Source organism: Hippoglossus stenolepis, chromosome 4 (genome assembly GCF_022539355.2).
Source record: "Hippoglossus stenolepis isolate QCI-W04-F060 chromosome 4, HSTE1.2, whole genome shotgun sequence".
Lineage (NCBI taxonomy): Eukaryota > Metazoa > Chordata > Actinopteri > Pleuronectiformes > Pleuronectidae > Hippoglossus > Hippoglossus stenolepis.
In genome coordinates this window covers 4465193-4485756 of record NC_061486.1, presented here as the reverse complement: position 1 = coordinate 4485756, position 20564 = coordinate 4465193, and the positions used below count along the sequence as shown (strand labels likewise).

The following is a 20564-nucleotide window of genomic DNA, read 5'->3' as shown; positions in this document are numbered from 1 at the left end:
GCCGGCCTGACGGATTACTCCTTGGTTGTCCCACCTTCAGATATATGCAGTGATTTCAGGGAGGGAGCAGGTGAACGGCTCGGCAGCAGCGGCGGCCGGAGGTCGGTGTGGACGTGTGGGGCTTTTTTGGGTGCGGGAGACAGCCGGGGTGCAGTGCTGACCGAGGACAGGCTGAGAGCGTCCTCCGACTCCCCGTCTGTGCGGCCCGCGTCCTCCCTGGAGCTGGACTCAGGGCTGCTGACACCCGCGGTGCTCCTGGGGCCGTTGGAGAGCTGCGACGGCGTCCGGCGGAGGTCCGGCGGCGACTTCTCCTTCACCTGGGCAGAGGAGGCGGTTTTGGTGGAGGAGGCGTTCTGCTCAGAGGAGTGGGAGGACAGAGACTCCATGCTGCCCATGGGGGTGCTGCCCGGACTGCTGCTCAAAGCGTCACCTATGCAGGGACCAGAGAGGAGGAATACAAAGCCCTCATTAAAACCTGCCGAGTGAGGAGGTGGTTAATTTATGACTTAAAGAAGAGCCCTTTATTCATTCAGCTTTCCTTTTATAAAAGCCAGCTCGTAAGAGGAGAAACCGTGCAGATGTCTGAGAAATATTAAACGCCCCTGACGGATTTTTGGCAAATGACGGTGCGATGACCTGCGGTGGGCGATCGCCGCTTTGGGTACTCACTTTCTGCGTCTGCCAGACAAAGTGTTGGGGTGTAGAGGCTGCGGGGCTTCCGGGGCCCCGTCGTCAGACAGATGGCCCGGCTCCTGCGAGAGCCCGGCCGGCTCTGCGGCTGGGGCAGGGGCACGTTGGGGTCCGGAGGCTGGTGGAAGATCTGGTGGAGGTCCATGAAAGAATATTAATTACTATCCTGAATATTGAGGTTGGGTTTTTTGAAGTTTCAAGACTGTGACTCACCTTGTTGAAGTTCTCAATAAGTATTTCCACCACGATGTTCTGGAACTTGATGTTCATCATGGCGGCCACAGTCTCCTCTTGTGAGCGCATCAGGGTGGGGCCGAAGATGACACCCAGGTTGGACACTGTCATCAGGTTGCACTGGTTTTGTGTGGAAACGCTGCAGGTGGACACAACGGGAATCACACCAAACAGCTGCCAAACGTAATACAATTTTAGGATTCACTGCAGAAATACGTACATGACGAGGTGTTTCAACAGCAGCTCCAGCATTTCTTTGTTCCTCTCGGGCAGCTTGTGCACCAAGGCGTGGACGGCACACACCCGGTAGTTCTGATCATCTGACTCTGAGAGAAGGCAAATTGATATAAAACAATTAGGAGGGTGATAATAAATTATTCTGGAGCTAAATACACTGACGGTGCAGTTGTTAATCCATCTACTGGGTCCATAAACTGAATCTGTCTGTATGTGACTCGTATATCTCCAGAATGGTTCATCTCATCAGCCTCACACTTGGTGAGGTGTGGACTTTCTGTGCGATCTGGATACGCAGCAGCTCTTTATTCAGCAGCGGTGACGCAGCAGCTCTTTATTCAGCGCGGCTCAATCACTGCAGGTCACTTTTACAGTTTCAGGAAGAAAAACTGCAAACCAGCGTCACCACAGGTTCGAACAAACAGCTCATGTCACACAGACGTCACTCGAAATTCAAATTGGGGTTAAAAACAAAAACAAAACAACAAAATCCACGTTGAAGTTTCACGCTCATGACTCGAAATGAAGACAGAAACAAACGAGCCCAGATTAAACCAATTGAACGTCTCAGTTTGACATTTCTTCGGCACACACATGGCACGCTGCCATTTCCTGAGATGGAAAGAGTTTAATTGGTGCAATCGTTGCCTGTTTGATTTTCCTACTGTTGAAACGTTGAAATGTTCAAATGAAGTCATTTCAAATCGTGGTTCAGTTCAAAGCCTCTTGCTCTTCAAACAAGTTAACTGACGGGAGTGTACTCTGCTAATTTAATAAGCCCTCGTGTTTTAATAATGAAAGAATATGAAGTATTAATATTACAATGCGACTGTTAGTAACTGGTCGTAACTTACTGACAGCCAGGAGGAAATCTTTGTGGAGCCTGAAGGTCATTAGAGGCTCGGAGAGACACCTGGTGGGTAAGGAGAAGAGTTGTTATTCCCTGAGTGACACGGCTCCTTTTCAACACATCCACCTTCCCCTCGTGTGTGAGTCAGCGCCGAGCGTGTGACTCACACCGCCGAGGTTTTCAAAGAGACATTATGGAGATAATGATGATTCCTGACAGCTGAGGACACACAGCTGGCAGGGGCGAGCTGACCTGAGGTAATTCTTCAGGCCGCTGGTGATGGTTTTGTTGTCCCACGTCTCCGGGTCCAGGTCCATATCCGCAGGTGCCTTGGAGGCTGTTGGGGAACACACTTTGTTTTTTATATCGCCACAACGATTAAGCCGTAAACTGTCTGAAGAAAAGCGAGGCAGCCTGACACGACCCGGCAGGACGCTTTTAAAAGGAGCATTAAAAATACAGACTGCCTCCTTGTGTAAACCGACTGGAGAGGAGACTCTGAAACAAATTATCATGTGTGCCAAGTTTTACAGGCTTAACTCAATCATTCAGACTATTTTTTAAAAATGTATATCTAACAAGGTAATGACAGATGGCTGTTACTCCCTCACGCCACAAGGAGGACCTCTTCACTCACTCTACAGGGTCATGTTAGGTTTGTTCAAGCTCAGGATTCAACCTGAGATGATGGAAAATAATCATTATTTAAAGATAATGGTCCCCATGGTATTTTGGAAATGACAGAATCAAACCTGGTTGTTTTTCCTGCATGTCGTGTGAGAATGATATTAAATATAAGCAGTATAAAGAAACGCTGAAAGGGCATAAAAAACTCTTCCTTGCATTGTGAATAATCATAAACGTTGGATTTTTGGGCTATTTTGACCCAATTCTGCCGCAGGGCCGTGAGTGGGAACATGTGTTTTTTTTTTGTGTGATATCAAGGCTACTTACAAAAGACTGTAGTCATCAGCCTCTGGACTTTGGAGTTGACCCCTCCGATTCTGTACAGGCCCATTGTGTTTATGCCTGAGAGACCAAAGAAAGAAGGAAATTAAAGAAGTGGAACGAGCAAACAAAGACAAACCCAAGCATCGCGTTGCCACGGCCACCGACGGATGAATGGAGCGCATTGTTATTCACAGCCGCAGCGTGTTGTGGCTGTGTTTGAACGGCCTCACCTCTCGTCTCCACCAGGTCAATGCATCTCCGTACGAAGTTAAATCCCGCCTCATTAAGAAACGCTGTAATACAACAGGAGGAGAGCGTTCAACACACGTCAGTCACTGTCTGGGTTAACCACGCATCAGGCAGGGATAATAAGCTCTGCCCGCGTGTTGCTGCTCTGACTAATAAGATACGACCCCCCCGCCGTGCTGGAAGGATTCACCATGTCAGCTGAGTGCATGTATGTCAAGTGATTGTGTTAATGAACACACACGCTGTAGCCGTAGGTAACGAAATATGTTATTTGATATGTGTATGTTGGGGATTTGATCACAATCCTAAAAAAGATGAATTAAATGAAAGAGGATTAATTGAAAATCAGGAAAAAGGGTTTGAAAGGATTAAAAATAAAAAAACACTTACTCTCTTCTCTTTTGCTCAGAATGGCCGGAAGGTTGTAAATCTAGAGAATCCAGAAAAGTCATTATTAAAGCCTTTCTTCACAATACCAGGAAGAAGAAGAAGAAGAAGAATTATTGGTTTTCCCAGCACTCCTTGACTGGTCTATTATTAGCCCAAGCTGGCCGGTGAGGTCATGGTCTCTACTCTGACGCCACCAGTAGAGGACGCCAGTGACGACGAACCTTCCTAACCGGCATCAAGCACAAAATTAATATTTCAAAGACAACCTGGCAACAGTTCCTCACCGGCTCCTTGCCATCCATGGCCTCCAGCCACGATCTCCTGTTGGCCTCTGACGGTGCCTGCAGGGTCATGACGCCATGCCTGGACAGATTTCAGAGAAAAAGCTGGTCTCAGTCTGATCCCAGTGCCGCTGGGGCCCCGGGCGGAGCATGTTTACACTGGCTCAGACCACTATAAAAGGACTAGTGCGACTAAAATAGCTCGTGTGCAAAAATTCTTGCCCTCAAACGATGCGGTGCCCTCGCTTGGCTCGGTGCGTTCGCATTCCACACCCCCGTCATTAAAAGCTATACGTGTGCTTGAGATTAGAGTGATTCCTTGTTTTTGCACCCGACATGCACACACCGTCACCGCACATGAGCGTTTGTCGCACTGCCTCGGCTGATACGACTTCGTCTGATGATTACTGTTGTAAAGAAATAAAAAAAAACTCCACCCCACCAGTAGTGACAGTTAGTATACGAGCATGGAGCCACGTCAGGTTGCATGTGTTACGATGAATATAACACATGCACACATGCAGCAAAAATAACCTCTGTGGGGTATTTTTGACATGCAGATAGTTTGGGTTTTAAGATTTCTGCACAGTGGATTGTGTGTTTATGAAGAAAACATGAAGACGTCTGTGCAGAAATAGAGACCCAACGTTACTCTTAACCCATAAAACAACCTGCTGACAGATCTAGAAAAATACACGTTACTGTAGATTGAGACAGTTTTTATTGTATTGAGGATGTAAAATGTAACACTGCTCATAAAACTCTATTTCCACAGCAGACATTTTGACTTGTTGGAGTCTTTCCTCACTTTTGGTTGAGGCATTTGAGGCAAACTGTGATTTGTGAATATGGGCAATACAAATACAATTTAATTGATTGATTGATTGATTGATTGATTGATTGAAATACATAGTCAAGTCTGACCTGAAACCAACAGGAATTCTGTTTTTTGATCTTCTGTTAAAAAGGTGCATTGGGCTCCATGCTGAATTTTCGTAATAAGATGGATTGTGTCAAAATCCGAGCAGATCAAATTAAAATACCTTCTGTGACTAAATAAACAAGTAACCTAGGTGTAGACACCCTTGACGTTTGGCCTGCTTCTGTCTGGGCAGTGGGTACAACAGCATGTTTATTATAACAAGGATAAATGGATGAGCCCGAAGATGACTGGAGCTTGGCCCAGATTGTCCTTGTGGTTGGAATAAGCACCTTGGGGCATCGCTGTTTATGATAAATGAGTTGTCCTGCAAATAAACTGCAGTTATTCTCCATGCTCAGCAACAATCGCCAAGGGTGAGCGGCGGCGGCGGTGGCGGTTGCAGCAGCGGCCCGGCTGGTGCGACGCGGCAGCAGCAACACACTGTGATGAGATAGTTCTGTAATATTCTGAAGTGCACATCATAATAATGAGCTCATATCAGGCTTTCATGAATTTGGCTTGATCAATGCAGCCGCTGTTCATCAGCAGGGAGCCACTTTACGGTGTTTGATTTCGGCCAATCTCTTCTCCCGCTGCCCGGTCACAATACGAATCAGTTATGAATATTCTCATGAATTAAAAAGAGATTTCTGATTATTGGAACAAGATAAATCAACATGTTATTCAGGAAAGTAGAAATTTAAACCATTTATCTGTATCCTTGACTGAGTGGTGTCTGATTCTTCGTGAAGCGGGAATTAAGAATTTCATGAAAGGTTTGAGAATTACCAATTTGAATTTTGATCACATCAGAAATTTGAGATTGTGGCGTGAGTGCAACAATTAGCAGAACGTTCATGCAGCACATGCAGCACGGGTCAGTTCACATACCGGACTTTATAGAAAAACTGAAGCGGTCTGAAAAGAGTTCCACGACAGATGTCATTTCTACATTCACACGAACACAGAGAAGAGAGACGGGAGTTGGTTTTAGAAGCAGAGTAAATACAGACGTCGTGAACGTACAACAACAAACGAGAGCGAGAGATAGAGAGAGAGAGAGAGGGGGAGAGAGAGAGAGAGAGAGAGAGGGGGAGAGAGAGAGAGAGAGAGGGGGAGAGAGAGAGAGAGAGAGAGAGAGAGAGAGAGGGAGAGAGAGAGAGAGAGAGAGAGAGAGAGAGAGAGAGAGAGAGAGACACATGCAGGACACAAACAGCTGAAAACATGTATCACTGGTCAACGGGGGGTCTTTGAAGATGTGAAACCAGGTTCAAATGCTGTTTACTCCCCAAGATAATCTGGGTTAATGGCCAGAATCGGGTTCAATGGAAAGAAAAATGCCTGAGGAACAAAACATCAACTAAACTTCAATCTTAAAATATGTTAAATGTAAAAAAAAGAAGAATTAACCCCTGTTAACTGTTTGAATACGACCGTTGTAATTAAATTTACTAAGCGTTGCCATGGTTGTCAGATCCAGGATTTGTTTTTCACTTTCTTTATTATAGTGAGATTTAACATTTTCCTTGATTTCTTAATAATTCATGGATCTTGATGACAAAAATCAATGGCGTGTTCTGCCTTATAGTTTTAAATTCAATGTCTGAACTAGAAATGGAAAAACAAATGTCAACATCCTAGTGTTGGTGGTAATAACTTTAAATATTCAGAGCAGGTAGATTACTCGGACGGTCACAGACCTCTCCACCACTTCGATGTCGAAGCAGAATCGCTTGTCGATGGAGTCGGTTTTCCTTCGAATGCAGGAGCGGAGCTTGAACATCTCCGGCTGGCTCAGGACGAGACCGTTCTAAAATAATAATAATAAAAAAACAACACACGCATAAACAGCCTCTCAACTAAGAGGACAAATAGAAACATGAATCCACCTCCTCTGACTCTGCAAATGCAAAATGTTGATACAGGTCTAAAAACAGAAATATGACTGTTTTACTAGTGCATTAAAAAAATACTTTGATTTAATGCACAAAGTAAGAAACAACTATAACTCCATTATTTGATCAGCACAGACTCTCAGTCGATGCCCTAAAAAAGCTAAACCTCAAGGTTATTTTGTTTCCTTGGTTTCCCTTCTCTTGTTATTTGTGGCTTGTGTTGTCTTTGAACCGCCTTTGTCTTCCTCCAGTTAAGTCTTTTGTGTTTTGAGGCCAATTTGCAGTTCTGTCATCTTGACTTGTTTTTTCTTTCCCTTCCTCTGGGGGGGGGTGAGACATTCTCATCAGCCTCAAAGGAGTTCTGGTTTCACCCACACAGATCACAGTCTTATCTCAGCTTGTAGCATTTGTATGTGCAACTAAACCTAAGTAAACTTCCATTAGATTGAACTACCTGTTTCCCGGCCGACTTGATGTCCGTGTTGCTCATGGCGAAGGTCTTGCTGTCTTTCTCGTACGTGCAGTAGTGACGGATCCACGTGCATCCCAGAGGACCTGCGTCAGAAACATACAAAAAAAAAAAAAGTCAAAGTACTTTTCTCTGAAACGCAGACTTCTGGAAAGACTTCTGAAAATCAATTTGCAATTAAAGCGTGATGACTCAAAAGTTGTTTATCAGTGCCGATAAAAATCTACCATTTGTGGTATCACATCCCCCTTCTTGTTTGAGAACACATCAAAGCGAGAACAGGATGAATTATGAGTTCTGTGTCAGATGATCTCTTGTGCGGAGGCCTGGGAGAAACTCAAGGCATGTTTATGGTGATGGTGATGGATGCATAACCGTGCACTTAGAAGTGAGGCGCGTGGGGGGGGGTGCTGGCCGGGCGCCCAGCCTGAGAGACTCACGTTTCTCCTGGACGTACAGGAAGCCCTCCATCGTCCACTGGCCCAGGGGTTTGTAGTCCTGATCCGCGGACCTTATCCTCTTCATCAGCTTCTCCACTTCCTGCTTGGTGCTCACAAAGTTGTTTCGTGTCTGTGCGCGGAAAAAAAACGTGGGATTGTGTTACAGATGACATCTTTGTGTACTGTGCGATTTCTCATCCGGGGAAATGTCCTTATTTTGCCAGAGACTGCAAATAACGGAGGATTCACAAACAAGCGGCGAATGATTCATATTTGTGCAGCTGCATGAGGACACCTGAGAGAAAGACTAACACTCTGGGAAGCTCTTTGGAAAATACAAACACTGCATCTTATCCAAACACATTACATTCATCATGGAAAAGGATGAAGCCAAATTAGGAAAGAGACTCTGTTGTTGATGCTGCAAGAAATCGTCTTTCTTCTGATGCATGGGAGAAGATGAGAGAGCGTCACCTTCCCCGGCTCCTAGTGGAGCTCCCTGCTTCTGAGGCCACGGAGAAAGGGGATATGGAGTGGAAAGTTTCAGGGCAATGATGCTGACACTTCTGGTCAGAGTGAAATTTTGGCCCCCGGGCTGCAGGAGGTGAGGTCATAGCGATAGAGGGAGGGGTGGGGGGGACATGTCAGCAGCTGGGGTTTAACTCAAACGTCTGACACAGGGGCATTAAATGGGTAACTGCCTGCAACACAACACTCGGAAAAACACACATCCATTTGTGAAAACTCCTGCCTGTTGCATCGGGCCCTGATAAGCTGCAGAATGTGATTACGTGGCTGGTTGCCTTCTGCGCACAACCCCCGAGGTGCTGAGACTTACGTTCTGCAGGTTGAACTGGAGCTGCTGCTTGTACGGCTCGAACTCGTGAGCCAGCTCGTATCCTTCGTGGTAGAACGTGAACAAACCCTGAAGAAAGGCCAGGAGCTGCAGAGGAACCACATTTCAGGGTGAGTCAGAAAGAATACAGAGCTCTATCAGCACATTTAGAAATGTAATACTGCAGCTTGGAATTACCTTTTTTGAACACAAGAAACAACAATCACAGCTATAATCACACAGTTATGATTTTACATCCGGCCATCATCTGTACCACTTTTCCTTTGAGGGGAGCCGGAGCCAATCCCAGCTGACGTCGGGGGTGCACCCTGGACTGTAGTCGCCACCGAATCGCTAACTATTCACTCAGGTTTACAATTACGCTCAATTTAGAGTCTCCAATCAACCTCGATCTGCACGTGTGTGACTGTGGGAGGAAGCTCCACAGAGAAAGACCCCGGCGGAGACGAGAGTGCGAACCAGCGCACCAACGTGCTGCCCACAATTATCACTTTGTAGCTCTCAAACACACATTTTTGTTTTACTTTCATCTGCAAAAAACTGTTATTTGCTTTAACTACGCGCTGTCAATCACCGCTCGTACACGTTCACACTCTGAACATCCACTTTTGGATTATGTCAAAACCTAATTACATTTTAAATGAACAAAATTGTACTTTGTAGAAAATATAATTAACACATCTGTTTAAATTTAAATTGTCACTGCGGTGAATATCACACACCGGCGGAGAGGCACAAAAAGAAAGTTTCAGAAAGTTCCTCTTCTGTATGTCTGACGGATACTGATCTTATTTTCTGTGAATCACAGACACATCACTGACCGTCGTGGAAAAAGGCAGCGACAGTATTGTTGCAGGAATAAAAAGCTGATCCCATCTCGAGCGTATAGGATCCCAGCAACACAGAGCTGCTCCGAGCCGCGTCCTCAGACACAGCCGCTGATTTGATTCCTGGGATGAGGCTTGGTATATCAAATGTTCAAGGATGAACCATCTTATCTGTGACCAGATTCATCACAGGCAAGGCTGAGCCTTGTCATTTCCCCCCCCCAGCACTACCTGGGCCTGTAGATTTACATTTCTGGCCTGGGCTCCGGGTGAGCTGCCAGTGGATGTAAACAACAGGGAGTGGGGGGGCTTTGAAAACGGCAGATTTGCTCCCATCTCACGTTCCCCGACATTTAACACCTCGAGAGCGTAATGTTTCCTGGTAACGTCTCAACTAAACACGTTAGAATCGACGGCATTTATCTGCACGGTGGGGGGGAGCTTTGATTTGCACTTGTACTTTGTCTAGTTTTGTTTGACAACAGCCAATTTATTTAACCACACACACTTCCCCAAAAGAACTGACTGCAATAACACACAGACACTGAGTGATGAAGAAGATGAATGTGTGGAATATATAAGCACTGATATTTACCTGTGAGAGATGAATACTTGTGCACGTTTCATGAATTAAAAAGCTTTAAATAATCTTTGTACTTGTATCAAAGTGGTTATTTTGTGTGAATATATTCCACTTAAACTAAACTTTTCACTACATAAAGTGAAAAGAGGCAAAGCAGTTACAGCATCTTTGATATGAATCCAACACAAACTGAGCAAAGTGTGAAATCCTCTCACCGGCTCGACGAACTCAAACTTCTTCTTCTCTTGCACTTCCTGTATTTTGAAGACATACTCGAGGGACGCGTCGTAAAAGAGTTGCCTCTCCTTGTCGATCTGAGCGTCGGCCTGGGAATGAACAAACAAACCGGGGTCAGTGCCACAACAAAGACAGGGGTCAAGCTGGGAGAGCAGCGAGTGGGCGGGGGGTCAACGCTCGCACCGCCACCTGGAGACCTGTGTGTGTGCTCGGAGAGGTAATGAGCAAAGAGAGGGCCACACAAACAAATAGCTTTATTTTTAGGCGACACCCAGCCAGACACAAAGCAGCATTTACTCAAAGACATGATGGGAATGAAAGAAGAGGTTGTTGTGGATTTACCTCCTGCAGATACGCCTCCTTCTTCTTGGACGACAAGCCCAGGTGCCTCTCGAGTGTGGAATAGTATTTCTCTGTTTCCTTATCGAATTTCTTCTTCCCCTCCTAAAAAAAAGGTGCACGAGACACATGAAAGGGATTAAACGCTTTACCAGAAAATGTGTCATGTCTCCTTAGTGTGTGTGTGTGTGTGTGTGTGGGGGTGCTCGAGCTGCCACTAGGTGGAGGTCTAACTGCATTTTCACATGCCACCAGCCACATGTCATTTAAAATTCATGTCAAGAGATTATTACGAGCCATAAAAGTGGCATATGAGCATGTAATGACGAGCAGACGCCGTCGGCATGGTCAACAAGGACCGTGCATTATCAACCGGGCTTCTGAGAAATATACACGCCATTATTCTCACACTGGCCCTGGCTGGGGGGGATGGAGGTTCACGGGAAAACACCTAACACTGTAAATCATCGATAGCATAATGCATTTGGCGCTGTCACAGACAGGACTGCCCCCGTCGTTATGCAGCACCTCCAGAGACAAGTCAAGCTCCGTAGGCACGATGGTCCCAGGACTCCCGACAGTGTCCCACAAGGCTCCGAGTGGGGAACAGGAAATGGGCTTTTCATGCCAGATGCCCATCTATAAAGCATATGGACTGAGAGATTGAAAACTCCCCCCACCACCACCCAAAACCTGTATAAACCACTTCACAGGCATTAATCAAACTCCACCCAAGCAGAGAGGACCTGGCCTGCGTGAGGGCATCCAAGTCATCTCAATCTGCAAAGTCTGACCTCCAAACCGAGCGTTGCCCACTTAAGGTCCATCTCGCCGCGCCAACATTTCAGAAAGTGGCTCTGACAGAGGCCGGAAAAAGTTTGGAGGCAGCAAAACCAGAATCTCGCTTGTTTGTTTTCATTTCCACGACCCCTGAAATTTAGCAAGTCTAATCTACTAGCATGCTACTGATATGACCTAGAACAGTGTTCCGCCTCAGCAGCCTCCACAGCATCGGAACACACCGGAGGGATTCAGCACAAGGCACCGTAACCCTCCTACATAACTATTACAAGTACAGCACAAGAAATCAATAGATAATTTCATGTAGTAGCATCTTATTTCCATCTTTCTTGTCATGTCTGGCCTGGGAAAGCTCTTCTCGGGAGGAGGAGGAGGAGGAGGAGGAGGGAGAAATAAAATCAATTACTCACTATTCATAAACAAAGAGAAAATAAACAGGTGGATGGCAAAATAAACATGTGATTAAATTTTTGCGCAGACAGGAAATAAATTTCCCTTAAGGACGGAGTAGTTTTTTGTTTTTTTTATTACAAACAAAGGGGGAGCTGACTGTCTGCCACTGTGACTACTGTTGACGTGACATTATTCTGTGAGCACGCACACAACTGAAGCACAGGGAGGAAAAAAAAGGAAAACCCAACAAAGACACACACACACACACACAAACACACACATTCGCCGCAACTGCATAGACACAAGCACACACTCGCTCACTGGGGATCAGATTAAATTAAGAACTTTAGGTGTAGCTGAGCCCGGCAGTCACAGCAGGAAGCTACCAGCACTGCTGTCCAGTGAGTGTGTGCCAGAAAACACACACTCACACACACACACACACTCACACACACACACACACACACACACAGTATATGTCTGCCCTGACACTTTCACACTTACAGTGTGCGGTGACTCAGAGCTCTAGTGACTCCGTGAGGCAGAACCAGCCTGATTAAGTCACAAAGTGTCCTGCTTTTGTTCTGTCTTTGATGCAGCCAGGACATGTATAAACTGGTGCTACTGTAATGACACCCCAGCAGAACACCAGGTGTTTGTTGGTGTGTGTGTGTGTGTGGAGTGAACCCACCCCCCCACCCCCACCCCACGGCTGCCTTCCACCCTCTGGATATGTTTGTGCAATAAGAGTAATATGGAATATGAGCCGTTTAAATAGCAGAGAAGGGCGCTGCAGTGCAGGCGAGAAAGGCTTTGAAGACCCACCAGATGTAGATAGATCTGTACGGTGCAGCAGCAGCAGCAGCAGCAGCCTGAAGCACCCGTGAGGTGGGAGTTTCTGATCAGCAGTAATCAGCCGGCTGAGGACGGATAAAAACCCAAAGCACTTCCCAACACTCTGCGGTGCACGAAACACACATGACCTCAGCACTCGGGGAGATTTCCTCGTCTGAACTCTTTGTTTCGGAACCTCATGAATAAATCAGACAGCAGAAAGGAGGAGGTTCTGATGTTCCCATTCCTCGGCGGAGGAATCCCTAACTGGAAAGGGTCTGGTGTTGCTGTTAACGGTACTCCGATGCCAGCTGTGGTACTGGGCGAATTGGTAACAGAAGACAAAAATAATTAAAAGGCGAAACCCGTGGGCAGAGTCTGGGCGTCAGGTGTTCTCTGTTTGTTTCTGAGAACAGGCACGGACATGACAGAGGGAATATTTGGGCGCGAGCGGGAAACAACGCCAGTTCTGACACCGGCCCTAACGAGCCTCAGGGCCATCATATCTGAGCCTCATCTCCATGGCAACAGATGTAAGCGGCAAGGGAGGTTGTCTTTTTGTGTGTGTGTGTGTGTGTGTGTGTGTGTGTGTGTGTGTGTGTGTGTGTGTGTGTGTGTAGAGTAAAGAACCCCAGATATCACACGGCACCATGCTACATTTCCTCACTTCTGTCCAACACCCTGGAATAATGCAAACATCAATGGCCAGCGAGGCGTCACGTGCAGCATATTTCACCGCATGTTCGTTTTAAATGGATTCTCCCGAGCAGCGACATGATAGGGAGAACGCTGCGCCCGGGCTGAGCTCATTAGAGGCATCTAATTGGAGCAGGGGTCCAGGATGGTGATTAAAGAGCAGTGGCCGGAGTTATTTTGATGCTCCGCCACACATGAGCTGCTCTGGCTTCCACGGGGGAGGCGGAGGCAACAGACGGCTTCGCTTGGAGTTTCAGATACTTTCCCTCCAAAGCCAAAAAACGCTCCTTCCTCATACCTGAGATCCCACTTCCTGCGGAGACATCACAGGCAGCGAGACGTCGGCCAATTAACAGAGAATAATTACAAACATCTGCTTCTGAGGAGCTGAAAAACAAACACGCTGATTTTCATACGGACCATATGAAGTGTGTGAGTCTGAACATTTATCTGCTCTATGAAACATTATCTATAATAATAATAAACGACAGAACAAAGGCTCCATTCACTGAGCACACTTTGCTGGTAAACACCGACACCTCCTCTGTATCTGATCTCACGTAAGGTTCTGAGCCAAGAAAGGGAAAAAGCCGGCGTCTTCACAAGACCAATCTTCAAAAGCTTCTTTATTATTATGGTGTGAAAAAGTCTTTTGACAAGCTCTGCATAAATATACGAATGCACTGTATCCGATGGGGAACCCGGAGGCTTCTCCCTGTCAAGATCCACTGAAACCTCGCTCTCACCACCTCCCCGCAGAGGTAATGAGTGGGAAGAGGTAACCTGAGTCACTGGGAGGTTTGGAAACCCTTGTTCTTGCGATTATTTGTTTTAGGCTGTGTCATTGGTTAGTGGTGCACACGGATAAGGAGCTTCCTCAGACTAATTACGCTCAAGGTAACAGGAATGAAATTATCATTTGAAAAGTTATTTCACGATTTCTTTTGTTTTTCCAGACATAAGGCCACAAGCCTTTGGTCAGTGGAGTCTGAGTCTGAGCAGTTGTCTGCAAGTAAGATGGTGTTTTTTCTGTTTTACAATGCATTTCATTTGCGATCACGCCAAATTATTGTGTTTGTGCCGGCTGCACAGATTCCAGCCTGTCGGGACGTCGTGTCGACAGGCAGAAAAAGGCGCTGAGAGTTTATGCCTGGTTGCGTTTTGCACTGGAGACAAGATTGTACTGCAGCATCAGCCTGTGACTTGTTTCCTCTTGTTATACGTTTGATTCCAGTGTCAATGTCTAATAGTTGCGGCAGCACAGCTCCTAAGGATTAAGATTTCATTAGTTAGTTAAATTTTTAATCTTCACCGCTGAGCAGTCTTGTGTTTTTTCCTCGACAATTCTGCTTTGTCAAACCCAAAGACACTGAAGAATTACAGGAAAAAGTTAATCACAGGGGAACTGACGTGAAACATAAGCATGCAGCCTTTCAGCTCTGGAGAACTGTGTACACTGGGAGGAAATACTGGAAGATGAAACGCCATCATGTTAGTCCATCCTTCAAAAATGATTCCATGAAGTCACTGAACGACTGCAGCACATATCACATGCTGTCTGATGTATTTACTGTAAAATAATAAATGCAAATGTGAAAACAAGCAAACAGCAGTAAAACAAAGTTATCAGTTGTGCAGATTATGTGAAAATATATATAAGAACTTCAACAGCACGGTCACAGTAACGCACAGAACTGCAATACTTCCAGGTCCTTTATGATCTAACTGAGAATCTGCTGCCTTCAAACTTCTGCAGCATTCCAGTGTAGTTACTGGGCTGTGCAGTGGGCAGCTGTGGTGCAATGGTACATTCATAGTGTGAATATCTGTGGCAAATAGAAACTCCAAGAATGTTGTAAAAAATGAACAATACATTCATATTCAGCCACACAAAAAATATTTAAATGATCACTTTTGCACAAACCTGTAATTTCCATCTTTTTTTTTTTGCATCACAAGATCGAGAGAAATGAGTAGAGGAAAAAAACAGAGGCATGAAGTTGGTGCGTACTGATGCCAGGATTAATGAAATATAAAAACCTACTGTACATATTTGTATGGTTGAGAAGTTTTTGTGCAGAACCACAGCTGGCCAGAATATCCCCAAACCATTTTAATTGATCCCTTTACTCTGCACTGTCTTGTTTAGCATATTTGGGGATTTTTTGCATGAATGCAAATGTCATCTCTGCCTCTGGAGAGCATAACCAGCCAAAAGAAAATCATCTGATGTGTGTGCGCTCTTTGTAGGATGAGGACAGCTCAAATTATCGGTGGCCATCTGACTCCCATCTGGGTCTGTTTGCACTAATTCTTCACACTCAGCTTGGGGGGGGGGAGACCCCTACAGTGCCTCTAATGTTGAAGGCCCATGAAGAGAATATAATACTGTCAAAATTTCAGAGAGCAGGAATGCCACCCACCAGTTAGACACCCCCTGGTGTTCACTTGAGAAAGTGTCCCTGGGGTTTGTTTAAATTTCAAGGCCTTAAAACACACACACACACACACACACACACACACACACACACACACACACACACACACACACACACACACACACACACACACACACACACACACACACACACACACACACGGATCAGTGTGGACCGAGCTCAAGGCAGTTTACCTCCGATGGTTCTCAGTTTGTGGAGAAGTAAGAAGAAGTGGACCCTCAGAGCAGCAGGTCAACGTGAGGGCCGTGTTATCGGAGATCAATTAGCAAATTAGTGGATTCAAGTTAGTGAAACTGTGTAAATGAAACCAGGAGATATTTCAGTTCCTATACATGTGAAACACACAAAGACAAGTGTCGCCTGACAATAAATTCACTTCCACATCCCTTCTTGGCAGCGAGCGCACGTCTCTGCAGTGAGAACACACGAAACGTTTGAGCTTGCGTTGCTTCCACGACGTGCATTTGTTGAACACTCTACAAGGTTTTTTATTCCAAAACATGATTCAGCCTTGTGTGAAGCAGACTGTGCCTAATACGTCCTGTAGCGCTGCTCTCAATCTGCTGGTGTGTTACGGCCATGAAGAGTGTTGTGCTTGTGCCTCTGAAGCCGATACACTGGTACGTAACCTCGGTGGGATTACTGGCAGCATGGCCAAATAAGGCAAGGGCTCGGCCGTCAGAGAGTCCGGCTGACGTCCTCAGACATGAAGCCCAGTAACTAGAAGGGTCAGACAGCCTGCAGATCTCCCGATTCTCAGAACAGTGGAAAGTTGCTCAGCCACTCGTGAAGTCTGCTTTCTATCTCACTCTAGTTGGGCTAATGTTTGGCGGGGGGATGGGCCGCGGCGGAGGAGAGAGCCATTAGGAGGGAAGTGGTCGGAGGAAATAAGAGGTAGTGGGAGTGACGGGGTTGTGGCTTTAAGAAACCATTTTCTAAACATAGAGAGGAGTCGGTGCAATAACACGGCCGGGCGGGGGGGGGAAGGGGGGAGTGAGAGGAAGAGATGGCAGCGAAATGTGTCGTTTCATTATGACAGATGCACGTGACGGTCGAGAGTTGAAGTGACAATGATTATTTAGTCCGGGGCCCCCTGAAAAAAAAAGCAGAGTGATTGATTCTCGCTCCCGAGCAGCAGGAAGAGAAATAGTTCCTCCGCATCACATTCCTTTGGCTCGTGATGAAGTGCAGTGAAATAATATTTTTTCGCAGGGAGCAGCGGCTGTCAGGTCTTCTGAAACAAATCGAGATGGACCAGAGAGTTTGGCTTCAAGGCTGGAACGTCCCTCTCAAGGGCGGAGGGAAGATGCGTAAAATGATTCACAGGGTCCAGCGCAGAGTTTGCAGTGGACTCAGGAACTCAGTGGGAGATCGGTATAAAAGGCCCGAGCTCCACCAGCGTGTTCGCCGTCTGATCTCACCGAGGGAATGACCACAAACAAGCTGCTGTATTTTCATGCCTTTGTGTTGGCCGGGCATGAAAGCATCGCTTGTAGATACAAAACCCACACTTTTTTCTTTGCAGTCAACTCCGGCTTCAACAGCGTATCCACTGTGGAACCAGTACGCCCTCGAGCAAACACTCTGCAGCACCCCCGACTGATATCAATCCTCTGCATCCAATAGGTTATGGAGGAATGCATGTCAGAGGGGGCTGCAGTAATCTGATTACAAACACGGTGAATGCATCGTATCAGATAGTGTAACTTTTGGAGTAATCAGATTATAAATGCATTTCAAAGCCGTTTTGCCATCTGCATAGAAATACGTGAAATTAAATGTGAAGTGTAATGTGGTTTTCAAAAAAAGATTATGAAGTTGAACATGCCGACTTTATCTCAACAAAAAAAATCTGTATTAAAATAATATCTTTTAATATCACCTTTGTAATCCCCCCCATCAGTCTGAGTGGGCCACTTCTCCGATCAGTGTCACAATTTACTTTTAATTAATGATTTACATACAGTACGGATGATGAAGAGAGGAGGAGGAGGAGGAGGAGGAGGAGGAGGAGGAGGAGGACATGCGAGAACACATGAAATATCTGCTGTGCGACTGCTAATTGCGCGTGTGGGAGGTCCCGTACCTTTGCGGCGCCGATTTGCTCCTTCCGAAATTTTTCCAGGGGCGTAATCAAAACATCATCTGCATTCTGAATCTGAAATGACAAATAAAGACAGACAGTGTTACAGGGACAGAAGAAGAGCTGAAGATATGATCCGACTTCTGAGTTATTCAAAAATACTATCAGAGGGGGGGGAAATATCACAAAAAAAACTTTAATCTTGTAATCATTCACTCGTATTACAAAGCTCTTACTTTACAAATGTGCACACGTGGGGGAACTTAGCAGTGAGAATTATCCCGTTCAAGTCAAATACAGATGCATTGAGTCCAAATACAAGTGGAGGACGGAGCAATCACATCCGTTAATATCTCTTAAACCTGGTGACAATGAACAATGCGTCACCGCCAGGTTCCAAAATGAGCCCAGTGGAGATAAGCGACAGAGCACTCAACAATGGTGCTGCTGGATAGAAGGAAATGAAGCCTTTTTATGTGAGCTGTGAAGCACCGGCGATGTCAGACCTCGCAAGAAAGATGACACGGCGCGGCCGATGAGGAAGCTTTACAGCCGCAGCCTGCGATGCATTTCAATTCTGCAGGTTTGCACGTGCTGGTGACCTCGCCTGCGATCGTGACCAGAGTGAAAGGTCTCTGCTGCCGGAGGCTCCACCTCCCCCCCCCCCTCGCAGACAGAAACAGATATAGGCGAGATATATTGCGCCAATTACAGTCGACGCCCCGATCCTCGCAGGTGAGCGTTTTCCGAGAGGTGCCATTAAGGTGCTGCTGAATTTCCTGTGGATGGGTTTTCATTCAGGCGAGATCAGATGACATCAGACTGGCGGGGGCCGCTCGGCGGGAGGCGCCGTCACAAAGCGACACGGCTCTTAAGGTTGATTTAAGGTGTTTTTCTGTGTGGTGAGTGTATGTGATAAACTAAAGGCTGTGCTCCATAATACGGATATGATACCAGCTCTAATTTAGAGATGTCGGCTCAGATGGACTATCAGCTCCCCAGCTACACACACACACACACACACACACACAAAGACACACACACATACACCTCAGGAGTTTTTGTTTTGAACCATTAATCACGGCACATTTTCATTGTCCCAAAATAATCCTGACGGCTCCATCAACCAACCTGAACGAGCGACTTCAGAGGGGGAAGCTTCGATCTCTGCAATCTTTCCTTTAACATGCAGCGAACGTGGGATGTTGTGAGATTGCGGCGTCGATTCGTAGCTTTGTTTTTTTTTTATAACGTACTTATATTACGACGTGATATCAGCGGTCGAAACCGTAACCTTGTTCAGATGGTGTTTATCATAAGCTGTGTGTGAAGATGGACGAGGTGACAGCTCCCCCAAATGGGAAACTAAATGATCTGGATCGCCCCCTGGTGGCTGTCTGCAATAGTGTTGAATACATTTTCCTCTCTCATTCAAGATCAAGGCCTCAGTCTTTTTTGATACGTAGGTGTTGATTATTCCTGTATGTTTGGTTTTAATTGGTTATTTGATGCCATGAAAACCTTGGCGCAGACCACGATACCGCTGCTCAGGCTCTGGCTCAAAATAGCCTCGAAGGCACAAGATGGCGGCGCCTGTATCTGGGATATTTTGGCTCCATTTTTTGTAAAACTGGAGGAAGTGAAGACACAGCATCCATTTTAATATACAGTCTATGGTAGTAGTACTGTATTACAATTCTAAATATTACAAATATATGTCTACAAGTACTGTTCTACACATAGTATTTCAATAGTTCAACAAAACTTGAGTTAAAGCAAAGGTAAACAATGGGCTACAATAATTTCGATATCCTTGATAACTATATTAAGAACTAAATAATCATTGGGTTTCATGAAAAAATTATCAATAATAAACAATTAATTACTACGTAGACTGTCGACCTTCAATGACACATTTCTACAAATACAATTTTAGATCTGGTCATGTGCTGCAAAATGATTTTCAATGTCAAGAAAGAGCAAATAAGATATTTTGAAAGACGACAATATTTGCGATGATTAGAAGTTATGTGTAAACAGACTTAGACACAATAGCACAAAGAATATTAAGTTGTTAGTTCCATTTGAATTCATGCAGAAATCAAATCCACATTCAACATAAGCACTCATTTAAAAACCTGTATTACACGCTGAGACTAGATGGGATTTAAAAAGCAATAAAAGAAAACTACTTCAGTGAGATAAACCAACACAATCTAGTTATAAGGGCCAATCCATTAGGAGAGTAGAGGACATCTGATGGTCATCAAATCTAACTGTTACAATCCTGCAGTCATATCGAAGTCATCGCGTTATCCACTGTGTCAACAGCGAGAATCATACGACTCTGTCAGCGTGATAATGTCATTTCCTTCCGTCTTATCTCCTCATGCTTTCAGTCTAATTGAGTCTGCAGTATTAAGGCTTTAGATGGAGCTTGCCATTAAATTTCCGTTAAATGAACAGCACAATTAAACGTAAAAGTATCAAAACGTAAAAGCTTTTTGAGATGATGGTCTCATATTTAGGATTGAATAAACTTTCATGTGTTTCTATAGGCTTCAACATTTAGATGTTGTACGACCAAAGTCAGCCTTGAATTTACACCTCGACAAGGAATGGGAACTGATATATTTGCGCACAATCAGCGCACATTAAACCCATTATCAGAATTTAATTTCCAATAAGCTGATTCAGATATTTATACTTTGCAAAGGGGCCAACTTATTTAAGGACTCAATGGATTACTTTCAAACTGGCGTCGTGCCGAATGCCCTCAGCAACAGCCTCTCTCAACAGGATTAAATCCATATGAGCGAGCACAGTGTGATGCTTGAAAGGATGCAAT

The 20564-nt window shown here is 45.4% G+C and overlaps 1 protein-coding gene across 2 annotated transcripts in view; it reads right to left on the bottom strand.

Annotated features, from left to right (window-relative positions):
* LOC118105864 (rho GTPase-activating protein 42) overlaps window positions 1-20564 on the bottom strand; it is a 63185-nt gene that overhangs the window by 4694 nt on the left and 37927 nt on the right. The window contains exons 4-21 of one of the 2 annotated variants that reach the window (XM_035153839.2): window positions 17720-17791; window positions 10454-10555; window positions 10090-10200; window positions 8447-8551; window positions 7609-7738; window positions 7154-7254; window positions 6505-6614; window positions 5696-5752; window positions 3886-3964; window positions 3602-3641; window positions 3193-3255; window positions 2966-3040; window positions 2264-2348; window positions 2016-2074; window positions 1145-1250; window positions 904-1063; window positions 670-820; window positions 35-442 (exon numbers count right to left, since the gene is read on the bottom strand). In XM_035153839.2, coding sequence (XP_035009730.2) covers window positions 35-442; window positions 670-820; window positions 904-1063; window positions 1145-1250; window positions 2016-2074; window positions 2264-2348; window positions 2966-3040; window positions 3193-3255; window positions 3602-3641; window positions 3886-3964; window positions 5696-5752; window positions 6505-6614; window positions 7154-7254; window positions 7609-7738; window positions 8447-8551; window positions 10090-10200; window positions 10454-10555; window positions 17720-17791 — 2014 coding nt within the window. The remainder of the gene's footprint in view (window positions 1-34; window positions 443-669; window positions 821-903; window positions 1064-1144; window positions 1251-2015; window positions 2075-2263; window positions 2349-2965; window positions 3041-3192; window positions 3256-3601; window positions 3642-3885; window positions 3965-5695; window positions 5753-6504; window positions 6615-7153; window positions 7255-7608; window positions 7739-8446; window positions 8552-10089; window positions 10201-10453; window positions 10556-17719; window positions 17792-20564) is intronic. The other variant, XM_035153840.2, reaches the window with a different exon arrangement.